Genomic DNA, 20,933 nt, shown 5'->3' on the forward strand with positions numbered 1-20,933 from the left:
ATTTTAGCTTCAAAGCCTGCTGGGGAATAGATTTCTCTCCATTTTACCAGCGTGGAGGTGTGCAGTCCAGGACACGTTGCTTCTCCCAGCCTTTCCTGGAGTCACTGTAGAGCTGGAAAGAGGGCTCAGCCCCAGTCCTGTCAGCTGACTTGCATGTGTCCTGGTTTCAGTTAAGACATAAACTTTTTTTAAAAAATAATAATTTGATAATTGAATAAACTGATAATTTAATAAATAATAATTTGATTATTTGGGCCCCCTCACTGTCTAATTGTAACACAGGTTTTAGAATGGCTTCCACTTGAATTATCTAATCACAGTCTAGGCAGAAACCTCTTTGCACTGATTTGAGCTCTGTAGAACTGGAGACTTCAGCATATTTAGTGTTAAGATGAGGATGATGTCTTGTTCCAGGGCATATGCGGCAGGGGGTTAGGAGCCACTGCTGGGTTCCTTTTTCCTTATCACACGTAGTGTCTACCACTCAGCACAATTAAAGATTTGAGTTTTAAAACCAAAAAATAGCTTGGTGGTCTAAAGCTGCCCTCTGCTCCCTCCCTTTCTTGGTCTCAGGTCGCTGCCACCAGGAACTGTTCTGTACGTGGGTTTCTCCCCTTCTTTTTAATGCATCCCTCTGCTGTTCTGATAGGATGATTGAAATTCCTCACCCCTCTCTCAGCTACCAGGAGCCCCCGGAGAATGGAGTGAGTAAATATTGATCGGTGACAGAGAGCCATAAATGTCAGTTCACAGGTCCCCGTTAGATACAGGAGGGGGTTGGTTCCTTTTCCGCAGAACAAGGTAGCAGTGTGAGCTGCATGCCAACTACCCTGACTGGGAACCTCTCCTTGCAGGGGCTGGCTGTGCTTTCTTCTGAACAGGCAGGAGCACAACCCCGCTGAGCAAATCAGTTACAGGAAGCTCAGGTTTGGGAAGTACAACCCTGCTCCTGCCTCTGCTCAAGCATCGCTCGCCCCCTCTGCCTCCCGTCCCCCAGAGTGGGGCACTTGCTGCCTTGTCTGGGGGTGATCAGATGTGCCATCTTCCAGAGCAGGAAACCTCGTCCCTGCCCTGATGTCTCCTGGCCCTTTGGCTGCAGGTTCCTGTAGTGATTTCTAATCCTTGTGGCTCAGTTTGCACCTGAGACTTTCACCAGAAAGCCCTGCACATGCACAGGATTAGTTACGAGTTCTCTGTCACTAGCTTTATTATAAAATTGTTGCCTTGGAAGGTGTCTCAAGCAGGAAAAAACCACCGACGTGCCCTGTAACTTCACCTGGTGTATGTACCCCCTCTCCCAACAACACTGTAATCGCCACCCCCACCCCCCTCCCTCACCACCTGAGTGAATTGTCTGCGCAGGGCATCGCAATATCCCCGGGACTGCCTTTTCCCAGCTGCGTGCTGAGGTTTTCCAGGCACTGTGTGTGCCACAGAAGGGGCAGGAGGGAGCTGGGAGGGATGAGCAGTGAGGGTAGAGCTGGCTGGCCGTGAACCTGGCTGGGTTTCCAGCCCTTCACCCCCTCTGCTTCCTCCCGTAACCATTTGAGACCGTAAAGAAGTTTGAGGATGGAAGCAAGCCTTGCAGAACGTCTCTTTATTAACTAGCTTGCAAAAAGACCCCAGGGCCAAGGCTCGGGCGTGCTGTGGTCTCCACATTTCCACACGATCACAGGGGACCGAGGCATTTTGCTGCGCCCTCCCCAGGCTGTAACACGCGGTCTGCCTCCCTCAGCCCGTGGTGTCCCGGTGCCTCCATGCCCCCTTTTTGTGTCTGAGCAGCGCCTGGGAGCAGTCACAGCACCGCTGAGCTATGCAGGGGTGCAGGTGAGGGCAGGGTGAGCTGCCAGCCCCGGGCTGCGCAATGCAGGAATTACTGCCAAGGAGGGGAGGCAGACTTCAGGGCTGCACTGTCCTTGGCTCAGCTTTGTACACGCTGGAGCTGAAGTAATCTTCCAGGCTGTCAGATGGGGCCTGGAGGGCTGTGTCCTGGTGGTGATTCAAGGCTGTGCATGCACAGGCATCGCTTACACCACTCATCTGCGCGTGGAAGGAGAGGAGGTTTCGAACCAGCTCGTTTTTAGGCCAGGTAGGTACAAGAAGGAACAGGAGCCTGCGGGCCCTTTGCATGCTGGCTGTGAGGCAGAGGGAATTGTGTTGATTCAGCTGCTGACCCCTGCCCCAGCTCCACACACGAGCACAAAGGGAGCCCAGAGCACGAGGACCAGTCCAGCTGGGAGACGCGCCGCTAACTTCACAGCATCGTCTCCAGCTCTTTGTTCAGGCTGGGGTGACTCCGATCCACGTCTAAGTCCCCGGTGGTTTCCCCGCAGGCTTTCTGGCTCATCTCCTGGGTCGGACAGGGCAAAAAGTCCGAGGGAAAGGAGCCGGGGATGGAGCCTGGCAGGCTGGTACGGGCTGGGAGCAGCAGCCCGCGCTGCTGTGTGCTCCCCGCCGCTCGCCCCGCGAGGCTCATGCTGAAGCTGGTGGTGGCGTGGGAGGCCAGCCCGCCGTAGTAGCAGCTCCCCCCGGCGCTGGTGGCACGTGCCTTCTGCTTGAAGTCCAGCGCCAGGCTTCTCCGAAAATGGGCTTTCTTAATCTCTGCCTGCACCTAAGGGAGGGATCGGAGACAGCTGCTGGTGCTCAGAGCCAGCAAAACTCCCTTCCCTTCTCCTTCCCTTCTCCTTCCCTTCCCACAGTGATGAATCAGTTTCCCTCCAGTTATCCCAAGCTGGGGGCTGTGGCTTAAAGTCACTGACCCTAAAGGGGCTTGACCCAGAGCTCAGCTGCTCACATTTCTCACTTACCTCCCCGTTGCAAAAGCAGTAGATGAAAGCCACAAAGAAACCCTGCCAAAAGAGACGGAGGTGGGCTTTGAGTCCTGAGCCGGGATGGGCATCGCTCGGAGCAGGGCAGGCAGCCCCAGGGCGACGCACCTGAGAGGAGTTGAAGAGCATCTCGTAATGCATCTGGATCTGCCACAGCACCCCGGAGACGTCGGTGTAGGGCATGGCCATGAACACCACGTAGTGGACTCCGAAAAGAGGCATCAGCACCAGCGTGGACTTGAGCAGCTTCCTGAGAGGAGAAACACGGGGCGGGGAGCTGGGACCTGCCAGCCAGCCCCGAGTGCCCCAGCGAAGGGCAGGTGCTGGAGCTGCTGCAGAAGCTCCAGCTTCAGCCCCCGGGGCTGGGGCATGGTCTTGCTGCTGCCAGCACTCACCTGTACTGCTGCCGGGGGTCCAGCTTCCCCGTGTTGGTCTCCCAGAGCTTGGAGGCCAGCACGCGGACGATGTTGAGGAAGAGGAAGAAGTTCACCTGCCAACAGATGCCCACCGTGGGTTTGTCGCCTGCAGGAACCCGGCCCAGCAACCGCAAGCAAGCAGCCCTGGGTGGCTCCCAGTCCCTTTTCCCTGGAAAGGGTGGGGAAGTGGAGCCATGGGGTTCTCACCACGACGGCAGCCAAGATGGGGACCTGATAAATCCACTTCATGTTCCCCGCGCTGAGGTCCCAGCACCTGAAGAGAGCGGTGAAGAAGCTTTGGAGATGCCGGCAGTCACTGGTGAGAACTGCTGGCTGATGGTCCCTGTCCCCCCCAGCCACCGTCCCCATCTCCCGTCCTCCCACCCTTCACCTCTTTGCCACCTCCGAGTGAGCCTGGCTGGGAGAAATCCGGAGTTTGGGTAAATCCTGACCCAGCAGCAGCCCTGTTACAAGCACCCCCAACCCTCATGGTGTGGCAAATCAGTTTTAAATTAACTTGAACCCTCCTGAGAGCAACTTGTCTAAACCTCCTGCTCTAAGTCCTGCGGTCTTTCTTTTTTTAAAATCTTAACTTTAGGACATACCCTTTAGTATTCATCTTGGCACCATTTATTGATCAATTTTTGATGTAAAGCTGCATCCAGCTTCCTTCCACGTGCAGAACAAAGATATTACTGGTCTAGATGACCGACAATTTTATGAACAAGCCTTGTATGCATGTTGACTCCTCTTGTTCTTTTCAGAATTTTTGCATTTCCAGAAGCTCAGGTGCCCACAGATTTCTTGCTAGCATTTGCAACCAACCTTTCCCTCCCCAGAAGACTGCTGGTGCAGGAGGAGCTACGTACTGCGTATCCGCCAGGGATGCCCTGACGCTGGCCCAGACAGACACAAAGACAGCAGGGAGACCTGGAGGGACAGGAACCGGGGTGAGGAGCAGAGCTGAAACACCAGGTTTGCAGCCAGAATCGGTTCCTAGCTATGTCCCATTGCCCTCATCTTGGCACTCGGTGCTGCTCAGCGCCCCAGCTCCCCGTGGGGTTGGGTTGGGGTCCAAGCTTACCCCAGCCGATGATGATGAGGACCCACAGGTAGCTCTTGTTGGAGAGGAAGGCCATGAAGATCAGGCTGTGCAGGTAGAGACCTTCCACCAGGATCCAGTAGTGGTTGGTGGCCAGAAAATAGAGGAAGAGAGTCACCACCACCTTGCAGCCGACCTGCGGGCAGAGAGGTGCCCACATCAGACCCTCCCCTGAAAGCTGCGGGCCACCAGAGCTGCATCTCCTCGGGGTTTTTCCTTCCCCAACCCGGTGGCATCACCCCGAGTGTCTCAGCCCTACATCTCCTTACACCAGGGCTCCTAAATCCCCCTTCCCTCTGCTCCTGCCCCCGGTCTCCGTGCAGCACTTGCCAGGTGGCTCCGTTGGCCCGGCGAGGAGCCCATTTCTGCCTTGAAGTCGTCCTCCCGCAGCTTCTCCGTCTCGCTGGCCGAGTAGAGCACCATGTCCTTCACGAAGATGCTCACCGCCCGGCAGATGAAGGAGGTGAAGAGGTGCACGTGGATGTAGTTGCGTGTGCAGTGCAGGCGCCTACAGAGAGGGGTGCGACACGAGCCCGGCCCTGGCTGCCCAAAAAGCTCAGCGCGTGGGGGCTACCAAGCAAAGGGGGACCTGGAGAAAGTCATCCCCAAAGTGCCAGCCCCCCGTGGGCACATAGGGCAGCTCTGGGGGCGAGTGGGGTTCCCCCCCCCTCCAGGAGCGAGGAGCTGGTTGTACTGGTCACCAGTACGTGTTGGGAGGCTCTGGGAAATGCCCTGAGGTTTGTGCTGGGGTTGGGGTGGTTCCAGTGCCCCGCGGGGCTGCTCCCACTGGGGCTGCGTGCAGGAGATGGAGACATGGTCATCCCCCCCGCGGGGATGGGGTTCAGCTCCTCCTTACTTGAAGTAGGAGAGGATGCAGACAGCCACGATGAGGGAGGCCAGGGAGATGGAGTAGCCGATGGTGTACATCAGGTGCAGGCGGTCAAACACCTCCTGGAAGAGAAGGGCTCTGCTCCATGCCTACCCCACGGCCCAGGACCCTTTCAGCCTCCAGGCTGAGAGCACAGGAGGAGCAGAGCTTGTTCTGGGGAGCCCCCAGCCCCGGCCATTCCCCTGTTCCCCAGCCCACCCCCAGCAAGGTCACCTTCTCGCGGCTCCGGCTCTCGGAGGAGAAGAGCACAGCGCATTCGGTGTAATTGGCCCAGGTCTTGTTGAGGCTGAGAGCCATCTCCCACGTCCCGTAGGCGCTGCAGTACCTGTAGGCATGACCTGGGAACGCGGCCGGTGCTGTGACAGCGGCAGAACCCAGGGGAGCCCCATCTGCACCCCCGCTGGGTGCAGGCGGCTCCCCGAGGTGCGGCTGCGAGCGCTCACCTTTGTGGTTGAAGTCGTAGATGTAGTCGGGGCAGGGCACAGCCACCTCCTGGCTGGGGGAGCCCTCCGGCCAGCAGATAATCCCGTCCCACTCTGGAAGGCAGCTGGTATCTGGCCAGGGAGCAAAGGCACATCGCACCCCGTGTCCAAACAGCGCCTCGTCCTGCCTCTGGCCTCCCTGGGCCCCCGACCAAGGTGAGGAATTGCACAACCTTGCCATCACCCTGCAGAGCAGGGGGATCGATCCCATCCCCATCCCATCCCATCCCAGAGCTCGTTTATGCTGCAAATGGGGCTGCCCAGTGCAGCCAGCGCTGGCTCATCAGTGCGAGGGTTTGATTAGCTTCTAATTACACCCAGGAGCTGCAGAAACCCATTCCAGGACCCTGTGGTCCCCAGGAGCTTTGTGTACCCCTGGCCCCGTCCTGCTGCCATCGGAGGAGACAGCTTTCTCCATGATGTAGACCCGGCATTGCCCCCCGATGCTCAGGGTCAGGACGCTACCTTTGATCTTCTCCAGCTGGGCTTTTATGTCCCTCTGGCATTTCTCCTTGGCTTCCACCAGGAGGTAAATCTGCTCTTCTTTTGTGAGCACATCATCGGGGTCCACCTGCCCAGACAAAAGTGGGGTGAGGACCCCCCCCCATCACAAGGGGGCTTTGGCCAGTGGTGCCTAACAGCAACTTGGCTCAGGTTTGCTCCGTGCGCTCTTTGCACCCTCCTGCATGGAACAGGAGCATCCTTGGGTAAGAAATGAGCCAAAGCTGGAGCAAGAAACAAGCAGAGAGGCCCGGAGTGCGTCTGGAGGAGGTGGGCAGAGACAACAGGGCAGCCAGGCTCGAAATGAAGGCGCCGCAGCCTCGCAGCACTGCGCTGTCCCCGGTGAGCCAGGTGTGGGCAGCTGGGGGTAGAGTTAAGTGATATGGGAAGAGAGAGAGATAAGGGAAGCGATTCGGAGCTGGGATGGGCAAACCAGCAGCTGTGGAAAGGAAAAGGAGACAGGATGCTGGGTGCTCACACAGTGGGGCTGGGGAGGCATGGATCAGCAAGGGGGGTGCTTTGGGAGAGGCGCTGCCATGGGTGCCCTCAGCTCTGTCCTTACTGCCAGCCCCACAGCCAGAACTCACCTGGGTCCCTCCAGCCCCTTGCGAGCCCTGCCCGGGGCACGTGCAAGAAATGGAAAAAATCAAATCAAATCAAATCAAATCAAATCCCATCACGGTGTCCTTCTGCTGAGAAGCTTTTAGGGGAATGCAGAGGCAGGAGGTGTGGGCTGCCCAGAGGTGATCAGCGATACCTGAAGGCAGCAGAGAGGAGGGCCCGGAGGAGCCCGGGGCCACGCAGACTTACCAGAGCCCAGGCAGAGCTCAGGAGGCAGCAGCAGAGCAGGGCCACCACAACGCCTCCCCCGGAGCCCGATGCCACCATGGTCCGGCCGGGATCCTCAGGGACGGAGGGATGCAGAGAGCAAAGACTTCACCTGGGTGCAGCCGTCCAGGCACTGGGAATCTCCTCCAGCCCACGGGCTACAAAGCGAGCCGGCGCATTCGGCGAGGCCGAGCATCTTCTACGAGCGCCTTCCCGGCCACGGTCCCCATCGAGGTGAGGTGGCAGCAGGGGCACAGCGTGTCCCTGGGGGCTCGGGGTGAGCCCCGGTCCTGGCAGGGCTATGGGATGCTTGCGGGCTTGCCACACGTGAGGGTCTCCCCCCACCTCGCGTGCTCCTCTTCGCTCCCCGCGTCTGCTTTAAGCAGCTCCCGGAGCGAGAGCAAACAATTCCCGTGGGGATGGGGACGGCAGAGCTTTATTGGCTTAGCCCTAGGTGCTAAAATCCTCCTCAGTCAAGGCAGATTCCTCCTCTCAGAACTCCTCTCGCTGCCCGGTGGCTTCATTTGTCAGCTGTCACGGCATCCCCCTGCCGCCCCCAGCTGCAGACTGGTCCCGAGGAGCCGGGAAACTGGGAGAAATCCCAGTAAGAGTGGCTGGAGGTGGGCAGGCAGAGGGTGCCACACGTGAGCATCCTCACTGCTTCGCTGCTGGAGCTGGGATGTCTTTGAGGCAGACGCCGTTTTAACCCTTTTCCTTCTCCTGGTGCTGGGGCGTACGCTGGGGAGGTGCAGTGGGGTCAGCCCCGCGCCCCAAAGGACACACACCCACGGTGCTTGTGCAGGACCTCGCTGTGGGGCCATGCCCAGAGGGGATGTGGGGTGGAGGAGCTGCAGCTCCCTCATCACCTGTACCCCCCAGGGTGGCCCCTGCATTTTGGGATCGTGCATACACCTGGCTTGTTCCCACCACCCCACTGGTTTGGGCACCTCGTGTCCCCCCAGCATCCCGACCATCCCCCTGGGGAAATGGGGGCACAAAGCAGGGCGTCCTCCCTCCCTGAGCAGGTTGCCCGCAGTGGGATGAGGCTGAAATTCAAAACCCCCACTGAAAACCCTGGGAATTTCAAGATCCCAGCCCGGTGCTGCACCCATGCAATCCGTGGCTGGGTGCAGCTTTCGCTGCCTCCGTAAATGGCAAAATCCCACACGGGGCAGAGCCCCCTGGGGCCTCCCTTTGGGTTTTCCAGGCAGGGGGGGGCTTGCTCTGGTCCTAACCGGGAGCCTCCCCACTGCTTGGAGGTCAGGCCTCGCCAGCTCCTGCAGAGAGCAGAAACAGAGCCGAGAGTTGCAAGAGCAAAGCAAATCCTGGAGAGAGTGCCCAGGAGGTGCTGCTGGCTCGGATTAAATCAGAGAGGAAAGCGAGCCTCTGGGGTCACTTCCCCTGCCTCGTCGAGCTGTAAATGAGGGATTGGGGCAGGTTTGGCAGCTGCCCATCACCCCGGCCCTATTGAGCCCCCAGCCCGAGCGCTGTGTGGGTGCTGACCCCAGCCTGGGCTCAATCAGGACGTCGCAGGACTTTTAGGGCAAGAAAAGGGCTAAGTAGCTAAATTGCAGGATCAATATTTTCTGGAGGCTCTTCTGGGTGCCAATTTCTGGATGAGGAGCTCCCAAGGGGTGCAGATGGGGTTCGGGTGGGGTTATTTGGGAACGGGTGCTGCTTGAAGGGGAGGCAGCAAAGCTCCGGGGTGATTTGATTCCCCCCCCAGTCGAAACCTGACCCAGACTCCGAGTTTGCAGCGAGCAAAACATGTTGTTTTCTGCTAAATTGCCTGCTCTATTATGCAGAGATGGGGAAAGCAATCATGGCAAATGACACCCACCCAGCCCCAGCACGCAGCCCCGCCAGACCCCAGCTCCGTTCCAGCAGCCGTGAGACGAGGGCAGACAGCAAATTGCCCAGCAGTTTTCAGCTGCTTCCTCCTGCCAAAAGACCCCCGTGACCCGGCTGGCGGCAGCTCAGCATTGAGCAGCATTTTGGCAAAAAAGAGGCCAAAGTGAGGGCTCTGGGTGCAGGGGGAGGACACCCTCCCCTCCTCTTTTCAGAAGATGGAAAATTACTCTAGGAATTAAAACGGCTTGGAAAGCTGCCATGCTCAAAATTTAATTTCTAGGGTAATTTTCTGCCTTATGGGACAAAGGGGTTCAGTATTTACAGCCGGAGACCTCCCTGCTCATGTGTGCATCTTCCCTGAGCCCTTCAGTTTCCGCAGGGAGCAGGGGGATGGCACAAAGCGGAGGAGCTGCCCAGCTCCTGCACAGCCTGGCAGTGAGACAGATCCTCGATCCTGGAAAATACCAAGGAGAACCTACACAAATCTGCCTTCTGCATACCCACGTACACGCACAACTTGGGGTTTGTGTGTCAGTGCCACGGCTCGCACCCTGCACGCATCCCTTAGGACCCATCCCGCAGGATCCTGTTCCACCCAGCGGCTCACAGCCGTCCCTGCAGCCCAGCCCAGGCGGGCGCAGGAGCCACGAGGCCGTGCAGCATCTCCCAAGCATCTCCTGTAAATGGCTTTTCCCCATTTCTGTTACCCAAACACCAGGGCTTGGTTGGCTCTCGGTGCAACCCCGCTCTCTGCTGCAGCCTGGCTGTGTTTGAGGTGATGGTTTAGGATCTTTTGGTTTGCCCCTCCAGCACCATTTTCCTGAACCTTGATGGTTTCTTCTGGCTTTTTTTTTTTCAGGAATTTCCCAGCTGCCAGAATTATCCCTCACTGTGGGGGGGGTGGAACTTTTTATTTTTATTCTGCTCCCCAAAAAAACAAGGCCACTTTTGGAAACCTTCCCTGTCCAGGTAGCGCCCAAAGCAGCACATCCAGCACCACAGGATGTGCAGGAGGCGTGCAGGTGGAAAGACCCCGAGCTGATGAATTAAGGCTCACACTGTTTGCATCGCCCTCGTTAGCCACCCCGCTGCAGGCGAGCGTGTCCTCTACCCACAGCATGGCCACGCAGCCCCTCCAGCACCTTCTCCACGTTGCTTTTTCCTCGCCAGGCACCCAGGGCCATCAGTATTTAGGTTTCTGGAGCTGTTTTAGCGAGCGGCCCCCATGCAGCCCACCCGGCGCAGGTGCTGGGGGGGACATCCCCCCTCTCGCGGCTGGTGGCTTCGCCGCGCGGGAGCCGATGACAATGGGCAATTGTCGAGTTGGGGCCCCTCTCGTTTGAGTTTTCTTCCTTTTATAGTAAGTAGCAGTTGCTCCAGCAGCTGGCCTGCCCCTGCGGGGTGAGGACAGGGCTGGGTTTATAAGGGAAGGAGCAGCCCCTGCCTCTCAGCCCTCCGCTCCGTCGCTTCGCCGGCCCGGAGGATTCAGCCTTGAACCTCTGCAAAGCTCCCAGCGAGATGCCGCTCAAAAAACCCGACCCCAAAAAGGATGCAGCCAAAGCGGCTGCAGCCCCGGAGGTGCCCAGGGAGCTCGCCTTCGATCCCAGGAGCGTGAAGGTGAGCGAGGGATGAAGGCATCGCGTGCCTCCATCCTGCTGTTGCCCGCCCGGCGCGGGCGATGCGAGGCAGCACGCGACTTGGCGTCAGCCCTGCCATCTAGGAGCAGGGGTTGGGAGGGGAAAACGATCCCGCTGTGTTGATGCAGAGAGCTGGCAGCGATGCTCTCCTTGCTGTGGGGGGGTTTAATCCTCCCCCATCCAGCCCCGCATGCCGCGGAGCCGAGGAAATCGCGCTGGCTCAGGCTGCGGAGCCAAACGCCCCACGGCAGCTCCGGGGCCCCCGCAGCTCTAAAAGCATTTCTGCCACCCGCTGCCTGCATCTGAAAGCACTTTGCCCCCTCGTCGCCTCCTCCGTGGGATGGCACCTTTCATCCAAGTCCCCGCAACAGGAGCTCATTTTTGCCGCGATTCCCCAGGTTACGGTTACATTTCTGAGCCCCAGCTGCAGGAGGGGGGTTGTTAAGAGCAGGCTCAGCACAGAGGCTGCTTAATCACTTGAACTCGGGGTCAAGCCTCAAAATGACATCCATCCTACCCTGCCGTGGTCTGAGCCTCCTCCCTGTGCCCGCTGCACCGCTGCTGGCTGTGCTTTCCATGGGGATTTTGGTTCTGTGATGAAGGTGGGAGCATTTCTGGGCATGGCACGGGCATGGCACGGGCACGGCACGGGCATGGCCATTGCCCTGAGCAGGCTGCAGAGCTCAGGGAGATGCCCAAAGGCAGGGCTGAGCCCCTTCACTGTCCCCAGCACCATCCTCATGCCCTGCTTGTTCTCTTCTCCCGGCAGATCGAATTCACGGCCGAGCAGATCGAAGGTAAGAGCGGGCACCACCTCGCCCTCAGATGGCATTAGACACGGGGAGCTCCTCCTCCAGATTTTTCAGCAGCAGGAGATGGGAAAGGAGGCAGGAGAGGAGGTGACCAGGAGCCGGCACAGGGATGTGGCTGGGGTGGAGACAGCAGGGAGCAGGGAGCAGCCCCGGGCTCCTTGCTCAGCACTGAGGGTGCCCCAGATGAAGGGGATAATCCCCGCTTCACAGCCCGGCAAGGAAAAAGGTGCAGGGCAGGGGAGGGATGAGATTTGAGGGCACGTCCTGCTGGGATCACTGGGAGGAGCAGATGAATGCTGTGCAGGCTCAGCCCCCAGGCCGGGTTTTGTAAAGAGAAAAGAGAAAAATTTGGAAGATATTTGGATTTAAGCTGCAGCCTTGTCCCCAAGCGTGTGATGTGCTCGAGGTTATCAGGCCTTGGTGTTGGGGCAAGGGGGGACATCACCGAGCGTCCTCTTGGCCCAGGGGCTTGCAGGTGGTGTTGCCCCTCCCTGGGTCCCCCCAGATGCCACCCGCAGAGGCAGAGCCATTGTGAGGTCAAATGGGCAAACAGCAGCACCCCGAGGCGCTGGGCAGCCCTGCGGGGACACAGATCCATGCCATGGACACGGCCAGGGGACGGTGAAGTTCAGCAGAAGATACAAAGATGCCAAGCAGCAAACTCAAAGCCCCAGGCAAGGATTCCCACCAAACCCAAAGCAATATATCCCAAAACATCACATCTCCAGCCCCACATGGAGACCACGACCGTCTCATTCCACGTGCCGGCAGGAGGAGCGGCTGCTCCGCTTCCAGTGAGCTCATGCTGGGCATCATGAGGAAGATGGACCAGAACCTGCAGCTCCTCAGAGCCATGGACGTTAAACTCACAGCTCTGAGCATCCACGTGGACCGGCTGGAAAGGCTGATTGCCCACATGGGCGAGTCAGCTGCTCAGGTGGGCTCACGGGTCTGGAGGCAGCAGGATGAGAGCCAGGAGCTGGTGGAGCATCTGGTGCAGGAGAACCAGCATCTCGCTGCCCACGAGGAGAGGCAGGAACCAGCCGCCAGGCTCGGGACCCTTGGCTTGCCCCAGGAGGGTAAGGAGCTGGGGGGTTCCTGGAGACTTCGGTTCTCCACATTTTGCACCTCAAAGCCAGCAAGGAGCCTGCTGGAGGGGAGAAGCCTCCTGGAGGAGGCAGCAACGAGGCCATGAGCAGCAGAGGAGCGTGGTTGGCCATGCAGTCAGCATCTGGTGGCCGTGTAGGCAAAGTGGGGACCAAAGAGAGAATCCAGCAGTAGGTTAGGAAGCTAAAAAGCATCATGTAAAGGAGGAGAGAGACCCGAATTCTTCCTAATTTAGGCTTCCTTCTTGCAGGTAAAAGGTAACGCTCAAAGGGGTGATGATTTGAGCTTGGAAATGGATCTCCTGGGTCTTCCCAAGCAGGGCTGGGTGGATGTGGTGACCCTACCTGAACACGAGCAGAGCTGCGTGGTGCCCGCCTTGCTGGGTCTGGAGGAGACGGGGCACTGCGGGCATGGTGGGGGTGCGGAGGGAGGGTTGTGGGGTCCCCAGGAGGCCTGAGTCGAGAAGGGGAAGAGCAAAGGGGGTGATCTGCAGCGGGGACAGCAGCCTGCAGCTGGTGCTGCCAGCACAAGGTGGTGCAGGAACCCCGGCGGGATTCATCCAGCCAGCTCCGTACGGGGACTGCCGCGTGTCCCACCTTCTCCTGGCCACCCTGGGAGGTGGGGTGGGACAGGGGGCTGGCACGGGCAGGGGGCAGCTGAGCTCTTCCTCCCCGCAGAGTTCAAGGAAGCCTTCAGCCTGTTCGACCGCACGCCCACGGGAGCCATGCAGATCAGCTACGCGCAGTGCGGGGACGTCCTGCGGGCGCTCGGCCACAACCCCACCAACGCGGAGGTGCTGAAGGTGCTGGGCAAGCCCAGACCAGAAGGTAACAGCACAGCGGGGCCGTGGGACAGGGCGGGATACACAAAGCCAGTCAGTGGAGGGACATAGCCCCTGGAGCCCTGCAAGATGAAGAAATTAGAAAGAAAATGACACGGAGAGGCTTTATTCCTGCGTAATTCCTTCCCACCCAGCCCCGTCCCACGACTGACCTAAGGTTGTCCCCAGTGGGGATGGTGGCAGCTGATGCCAGCAGACTGGATCCTGAGCTGGAGAACAGCAGAGCAGTGCAACCCAGCCACTGCCACTGCAGCCACGCTGCTTCGGTGGCACAGGACCTACTGCTGGTTTGAATTTGGGGCTAATACCAGCAACCTGTGCGCAGTCCCCAGCTGATAGTTAGTCCCTGTATGGATCTTCCCACCTTGAGTATAACGTCCTAACAGTCCCATCACCTTGTGGGTCTTCTCAGATGGAAATGAGACCCAGGAAGGGTAAGCAGGAGGTCCTCAGAGGGCGAGTTCAGCCTAACAGGGTTCATCTCTGACCCCTTCTCCTCCTCCCCTTTCAGAAATGAACACAAAGGTGCTGGACTTCGAGACCTTCCTCCCCATCCTGCAGCACTTCACCCGCAACAGGGAGCAGGGCACCTTCGAGGACTTTGTGGAAGGGCTGCGCGTCTTCGACAAGGAGGGCAACGGGATGGTGATGGGGGCAGAGCTGCGCCACGTGCTGGTCACGCTGGGTACGGGCTGTCCGGGGAAGGGGAGCAGGCCACGGGCCACCCGGGAGCTCTTTTGGGGCAAATAGCTTGGGTTTGTTGGCTGGAGAGACCCCGCTGCTTGTAGGCTTCTGTAGGAGTTGATGGCTCCCAAAGTTGTGGCTTTTCCATCTGAAGCTGTAGCTTCATGCGTGAGCCAAGTGAGCCGTCAGACAACGGCCACACCTTGGTCTTCTCCTCACAATCCCCCACCTATTTTAACCCCCTTTTCCTTTCCTGGTGGCTTTGGCTCTCTGGAAGAAGGTCAGGAGGCTCACAGCAGGGCCACAGCCATCCCCTCACCTCTCCATCCTCCTCCTCCAGGGGAGAAGATGACAGAAAGCGAGGTGGAGCAGCTCATGGCAGGGCAAGAAGATGCCAACGGCTGCATCAACTACGAAGGTAGGAGCAAGAGGTTCCTGTTGGGGTTGTCCCAGACACAGCGGTCTTGTCCTAGGGCACACAATGTGTGGATTGTTGGGGATCACTGAGATGAAGGTGTGGACCATCCTCGAAAGCCCCTCCGAGCAGAGATGTGAGATGGGATCCCAGCTGGGGTGGGAACACAGCAGCTGTGCCAGTGATTTCCAGCAAAGGCTGCTGAAGACAGCGTGTTTCCAAGGGTTTCAGGACAGATTTATCCCCAGTGCTGGCACTGTTTTGCTGCAAGCCATCAAAAAGAAAAAAAAAAAAAACAAAAAAAAACAACAAAGCCAGCATCTTTCACAGCAGAAGCTAATTGGGAACATTTGGAGATGCAGGTTGCTTGTGGCTCCAAGAGGGTGAAAATCTGGCATGAAGTCTGGGAACCCCTAAAATGGGAGAGAATTGAGGAAAAGAGGGCACCCATTCCCCATGGCCTCAGAAATCTGGGAATAGTGGGACTGGATGTCTCTGAGAGGGTTTGGTATCTCTCCAAATGGGTTTGGGGTGGGAAGTGGGAATAGAAGGAGATATCGTGGTCTTGGCAGAGCATCTCTGCCAAGGCAAGTCCCCTTTGTCCCTGGGTGCCCTGGGGACCTCTGCCCTCAGCTCCCAGCACGGTTGTGCTCTCACTTCTCCTTTCCTCCTCAGCTTTTGTCAAGCACATCATGTCTGGCTGAGTCCAACTTCAGGTGAGTCCATCAGCGTCTCCCCTCTTTGCTCAGATTGGAAGCTCTGCCTAAAAAACCTGCACGTGTAACTCCTGCTGGTGGACATAAATATTTTAAAAACCGTGACTGACTAGATGCCAAGAAAATATTAAAATATTAACTACTTAGCACAGTAGTTCAGAAGTTTCCTTGTTAATGCTTAAAAAAAATACCAACGTTCCCATTAACATTAGAAAGAATACGGAAAACGTACCCTTGCTGCTCGTTAAGTTTTTGAATCCCTCTAAGGCCTGAGGAAAACAGATAAACAAGTGACTTTTAGGTTGAACTTTTCCTCTGAAATGTATTCAGTTTAAAAGAAAATCCAGACTACTGAGAGCTGGCCCCACTCACCCCTGCCAGTTTCTTATGCTTTTGTTATCTTGCTTTTTTTATCTCGCTTTTTTTTTTTTTTTTTCTTAAGCATTTTTCCTCTCCTCAGCTGTGCAGAGGGCAGCAGGGAAAAAAAAAAAAAAAACTTCAGATACTGCTAAATACACAAATTAAACATTTAGAAATCTCTTTCATTTCTTCCCTCTGCTAATCTCTTTAAGCATCAGAAGGTTAAAGCCAAGGCAGACAGAAGTCTGAACTTTGAATGTTCGGTGCCCATTTTATCTTGTTTTCAATCCCTTTCTCTCTGGCTCGTGTTCATCAGCTCAGCAATACGGGCGGTTGTGTGGCAAATGCTGCCAGGGAGATGCAGTTCTACCCAAAACTATTTGCATTAAATACTTTTTTTTGTTTGTTTTGTTTGTTTGTTTGTTTTATGGCCTGGAATTACGGTTATTGACATTTGGGGTTTATCTGGGAAGCATGGATTCATTGCATTAAGCCCTCTCATGGTTGTCTCCCAGGTTCTTGGAAATGTTGGACCCCACCTGAGCACCACGAACTGTGAGATTCCTGCGTCCCTGTCCCCTCTTCCCCAGATGTCCCCAATCAGCAGAACATTCCATGAGAGCCTCAGCGCAGATTTACCCTCCGTGCATCTGCCCAAGCCTCGGTATACAATGGGATAAACCCACGACTTGGTTTTAAACTCTAAATTATTCTTGTCAGGTTTTTCCTGTGACATTTATCTCATTAAATCTCATTCCATCCTTCCTTACCTGTGGCTTTGGCGTGGTCAGTGGAGCAAGCGGTGGATGGGGAGACTGGGGCTACCCGTGATGGGAGCTGGTGGGATGTTCTCGCCGCATGGGAGGGCTTCATGACCTCTAGATGTGAGGGAGGAATTCAGACCAGGTGTAAGGGTCTTTGCTCATCACCCACCCTCAATGTGGGGCCAGGAGCTGGCCATGGCTTGCTGGTAGGGGTTGGAAGGCTGGGAGCAAAGTGAGAGTAAGGGGCAGGTTGCATGCAATGACCCCCTGTTCTTAGGACACGTCTCTCTGTGTTAAAACCAGGCCTTTTTTGGGACCTGTAGCCCATTGTCGTGGTTCCGCTCGAGTGGGCAGCCGAGCTCCACCACAGCCGCTCTCTCACTCCCCCTCCTCAAAGAGGAATGGGGAGAAAATATGTGAAAAGGGCTCAAGGATTGAGATAAGGACGAGAAAATCACGCAATAATTATTGTAACGGGCAAAACAGACTCGGCATAAGGAGATAGTAAGATTTATTGCCTACAACTAACAAGTGAGAGAAGTGAGAAAACAAAGGAAAAAAAACAAAAGCACCTTCCCCCCCCATCCACCCTCTTCCACCTCCTCCCCCCGAGCGGCGCAGGGGAACGGGGAACGGGGGTTATGGTCAGTCTACAGCACTTCTTCTCTGCCGCTCCTTCTCGGTCACTCTCGTCCCCTGTGCTGTGGGGTCCCACCCACGGGATGCAGTCCTTGATGAACTGATCCGGCGTGGGCTTCCCACAGGCAGCAGCTCTTCCAGAACTGCTCCAGATATGGGTCCGTACCACGGGGTCCATCCCTCAGGAGAAAACTGCTCCAACCTGGCTCCCCTACGGGCAGCAGCTCCTGCCAGGTCACCTGCTCCTGCGTGGGCTCCTCTCCACGGGCTACAGGTCCGGCCCGGAATCTGCTCCGGCAGGGGTCTTCCACAGGCGGCAGCCTCCGTCGGTGCAGGGCCACCTGCTCCACCGTGGTCTCCTCCACGGGCTGCAGCGTGGAACCCTGCTCCACCGTGGTACTCCATGGGCTGCAGGGGTACATCCTGCTTCACCATGGTCCTCACCACAGGCCGCAGGGGACTTCTGCTCCGGCGCCTGGAGCACCTCTCCCCCTCCTTCCACACTGACCTTGGTGCAAGGCTGTTCTCCCACTCCCTTGACTCTCCCGGCTGCTGTGTGGCGCAGCGTTTTTTCCCTGTCTTAAATATGCTCTCACAGAGGCGCAAAACAACATCGCTTATTGGCTCGGATCTGGAAAACAATGGGGCCCTTCCCAAACATGGGGCAGCTTCTAGATCTTTCTCACAGAAACCACCCCTATGGCTCCCTGCTACCAAAACCTTGCCACGTAAACCCACTACACCCATCCACCCTACAGCACGGTGCTCCATGAGCACTCTGTCCAGGTCCAGGCTGAACCATGCCATGAAGAGAGGAGGGACCTGCTTGGTCCTGCTGCTGTCCCCACCAAAGAAGAGAGCAATGGGCACCTTCTCCTTGATCTGCCTGTCCCAGCCAGAAAAGGGACAGAGGAGCCCAGAGACTATTTTTAATTTATTTCTTTATTTATTTTTAAAAAACAGAGAAAGCATTAACAACATTATTTCTTTTCTGTATGGTCCTGTACAGGCGGACAGCATGTCCGCAGCCAGAAGCTCTCTGGGGGCTGTGTGACGTGAGCTGCCAGCTCCTTTCCTACCTGCAGAAAATCATCCTAGCATCCTTAGAAGTGGTGAATAATTCATGACAGATAACTCAGCCCCCCATCAGCAGAGCACCTGGGAGCAGATAATGCTTTCCTTTGATTTGCTCCATATTCCCCTATCCTCCATGGATCCATGCCATGGCTTGGACTAGAAACTGAAGGCGTTTTGCTTCGCCGTGGCTGCCTGCAGCTGCCACTTGCTCATTTCTGTGCAGTGACTGAGTAACAGCCGCTTTCAATTCCCACTGTTTGATAGAAATGCTCGTAAAAAGCAACATAAACTGTTTATGGATGCGAGATTAGATTTTTAGCTTCTGCCTGTGGTATTTCTACAGCTCCCACTAGAGAGAATCGGGGCATTTCATGCCTTTAGCGTACTACCTGTGTTCTAACCTGGTAAAGGACATGGTGACAGGGCGAGAGGGGACACTGCTTGCTGCACTTACTCCGGGGTCATATTGGCCCTTGCCACCACCGTGGCGTTGGCTCCTGCAGAGGAACGTGCTGTTACAGACGGGAATGGAGCAGAGGCGAGGGACCTGCCCCAACCTGCAGGGGAAATGCACAACAGAGGCCAGGGGCCCCACTGGCTGCGATGTGCCTGCCCTGGCAAGGCAGGAGGCCGTGCTCTTGTTCCCGTATGCAGAGTGCATGCCTTGCATTCGAGCCCCCAGCGTCTGTGCAGACAGGGATGACGTTGTAAATGAAAAGCAGAGACTCCGGCAGACAGACAGGCAGAAAGAGAGCAGTGGAAAATGATGGGAAGAACTAGATAAAAATGCAAGGGCTGAGAAATCCAGCCTTTGAAGCACTCTTGGGGTAAGTCAGCCCCATTCCCTCTGCGGACCTGTTCTGTCTCTCTAGGGTGAAACAAAGCTGATTTGTACTGAAGCAGGTTGGAACGATGCACTTGAACAGGCGCAGCATCTAGCTCTGTATCTGTACGGCTGTGTACCTCGACATGTGCCTTTGTGCCCTGCCTCCTTTGGAAAAGCTGAGGATGCCAAGGAACGGGTGGTTTTAGTCCCATGGACATTTACACAAAGCATCTGCTGACACTAGCGAGTGACCCCATATGCAGAACTGCACTTCAGGGCTAGAGGCATCCCTATAAATTGAGATGTCCCAAGACAATGGTCACGTGCTGTGCTCTTTCATATTTCAGATGCTTTACTTGGAGTCCAGGAGACTCCAAGAAGTAAAAATACTCCCCCACTCAAAGGGGAGACTGTGGCTCTATCTCCTCAGCCTGTGATAAGGCAGACTCATACCAAAGATGGTCTGGATGTCAGGAAAGTCAGCGCTGCCTACGTGAAACGGGAGAGACAGAGGGAGCCAGCTTTCATCCTGGGGAGTTATCAGCTGCACATGGCAGGGCAGAGATTGCGATAAGGGCGATGAGGATGGACTGCGTGCCTCCAAACACAGCCTTGCACACGCACACCCACGTACGCACACACCACCATCACCATCATCACGGCGGGTGAGGCCAAAGGCCCTTCGGGGAGGCAAACACTTCACCGTGTTTGGGGCAAAATGGCTCAGATCAACCCAGCTGGGAGCCAGGTATCTGTCCTTGGGGAGAGCACTGCTTCGTTGTATTTGTTCCAGGTCAGGGACTGAAGCAAGCTTTGCCTTTCCGTGCCAGCCTGCCCACACCCTGAAAGCAAACACCTGCAGATCTGCTGGAGCGATAGCAAGCCTGTAAATACACTTTTCAGAAGCGCAGAGATCTGCAAAGGGACTGGGGAAGCCGGCGGGCCAAGGCTCCCTGCTCTCCACACAACTTTTCAACATAAGCAACATGCTCAGAGCTTTATTCTCATGTAAGGGTGCAACCTCCTGCTCCCACAGCTGCTCCACCGTGCTTGGCAGCACATCGGCGGGTGCCAGGATCCGTCCTTCAAGGAGTGGAGAGGGAGTGTAAGAGGAAGGAAGGAGCAGAGAGCCTGTGAGCAGTGGGGTGTGTACGTCGGTGGTGTGTGGCTGTTTTATTACAGGAAGCCTGTGAGGGGGGTTGGAGAACGGTCTCTGTCAGCTGCAGGTGGCTACAGATAGGTGAATGTTTTTAATAAACTGAAGTGTAGTTGTGCATCTTTATTCTGTTATTTTGGGAAAGGAAGAGAGCCCTCTCTGTACCTGGCGATGGGAGGCAAACCGGCATCTTCACAGATTGAAATGGCCATTGCCAAGTTACCCCCCTTGCCCCTGTGGACACGGTGTAAGGGAGACCCCAAGCTGCTGGTGAGGGCTGCCAAGGCTTCCTGACAGACAAGACACCCCAATAACCCCATCTTTTGGTACAAAACGCAAGTTTTAATCTCCTGTGGGGGCGTTTCGAGGGACGAGGGCCCGAGGCAGCCGCCGCCTTACTGGCTGTGAGGGGCAAAAGGCGCCCGGCGCTGAGGGGATCCCCGCCCTCAGCGCCCCCCACAGCGTTCGGCAATCTCCGGAACCACTCGGGCGGCTCCGCCGAGCGCGGCCGTTCCGCCACGGCGCCGAGGGGGCTTTCCCAGCTGTGTTCTTTTCCGTCACCGCTCGGCTCTTTCCGCGGAGCGCTTCGGCTGTTTCCGCCGAGACGCTTCGGCTCTTTCCGCGGCGCGACTTCGTGTGTTCCGCCAGCAGCTTCGGCTCTTTCCGCGGGGGCGCTTCGGCTCTTTCCGCCGAGGCGCTTCGGGTGCTCCTCCAGCAGCTTCGGCTGTTTCCGTCAGCAGCTTCGGCTGTTTCCGCCACCAGCTTCGGGCGGCCTCGGCCCACCTCGTTCCCGGTAACGGTCGCTGGGAGTTTAAATGAGCAGGGGCCGGGCCGCGCCGCGCCGGGCCGCGCACTGAGGCGGGGCCGGGGCCGCCCCGCTCCGGGCTCGGCGACGACGAGGAGGCGGTGGCGGAGGAGGCCGGGGGAGCAGGATGACGGTGCTGCAGGAACCCGTCCAGGTACCGACCCCCCCCCCCCTCCCCCTGAGGGCCGAGCTCCGGC

The 20,933-nt window shown here is 57.0% G+C and overlaps 3 protein-coding genes across 12 annotated transcripts in view; 2 read left to right on the forward strand and 1 right to left on the reverse strand.

The window, feature by feature from the left end:
• Positions 1–2,254: 2,254 nt before the first annotated feature.
• LOC311422750 (parathyroid hormone/parathyroid hormone-related peptide receptor-like) lies at positions 2,255–7,106 on the reverse strand (the record flags this gene model as incomplete). Its single annotated transcript, XM_084496101.1, has 13 exons — positions 2,255–2,611; positions 2,808–2,849; positions 2,937–3,078; positions 3,224–3,318; positions 3,452–3,518; positions 4,114–4,174; positions 4,329–4,482; positions 4,677–4,854; positions 5,203–5,297; positions 5,449–5,573; positions 5,679–5,789; positions 6,183–6,288; positions 7,029–7,106. The coding sequence occupies 13 exons, from the start codon at positions 7,104–7,106 to the stop codon at positions 2,255–2,257; spliced, it is 1,611 nt and encodes a 536-aa protein (XP_084352227.1).
• Positions 7,107–10,102: 2,996 nt separating this feature from the next.
• LOC311422807 (myosin light chain, embryonic) lies at positions 10,103–16,238 on the forward strand. 4 transcript variants are annotated; one of them, XM_084496193.1, is made up of 7 exons: positions 10,114–10,514; positions 11,304–11,331; positions 13,131–13,280; positions 13,806–13,979; positions 14,319–14,396; positions 15,069–15,109; positions 15,985–16,238. In XM_084496193.1, the coding sequence occupies exons 1-6, from the start codon at positions 10,416–10,418 to the stop codon at positions 15,095–15,097; spliced, it is 558 nt and encodes a 185-aa protein (XP_084352319.1). In that variant the 5' UTR covers positions 10,114–10,415; the 3' UTR covers positions 15,098–15,109; positions 15,985–16,238. The 4 variants fall into 4 exon arrangements, with proteins under 4 accessions (XP_084352320.1, XP_084352321.1, XP_084352319.1 ...); XM_084496194.1 differs by lacking the exon at positions 11,304–11,331 and having other exon boundaries at positions 10,103–10,514; positions 13,115–13,280; XM_084496195.1 differs by lacking the exon at positions 11,304–11,331 and having other exon boundaries at positions 10,105–10,538.
• A 3,868-nt stretch (positions 16,239–20,106) lies between these two features.
• The window catches only part of CDC27 (cell division cycle 27), a 31,190-nt gene continuing 30,363 nt past the window's right edge, over positions 20,107–20,933 (forward strand). For all 7 annotated transcript variants that reach the window (XM_084496198.1, XM_084496199.1, XM_084496200.1 and 4 more), the window contains exon 1: positions 20,107–20,890. In XM_084496198.1, coding sequence (XP_084352324.1) covers positions 20,864–20,890 — 27 coding nt within the window. In that variant the 5' untranslated portion in view covers positions 20,107–20,863. The remainder of the gene's footprint in view (positions 20,891–20,933) is intronic.

This window comes from Aythya ferina (assembly GCF_964211825.1).
Source record: "Aythya ferina genome assembly, chromosome: 23".
Classification (NCBI taxonomy): Eukaryota; Metazoa; Chordata; class Aves; order Anseriformes; family Anatidae; genus Aythya; species Aythya ferina.

Coding starts and splice junctions, on each gene's coding strand:
- LOC311422807 (XM_084496192.1), top strand. CDS start 11,993: ATGCCAAGCAGCAAACTCAAAGCCCCAGGCAAGGATTCCCACCAAACC. Junction 13,281..13,805: donor GGGCAAGCCCAGACCAGAAG/GTAACAGCACAG, acceptor CTCCCCTTTCAG/AAATGAACACAAAGGTGCTG. Junction 13,980..14,318: donor CCACGTGCTGGTCACGCTGG/GTACGGGCTGTC, acceptor CTCCTCCTCCAG/GGGAGAAGATGACAGAAAGC.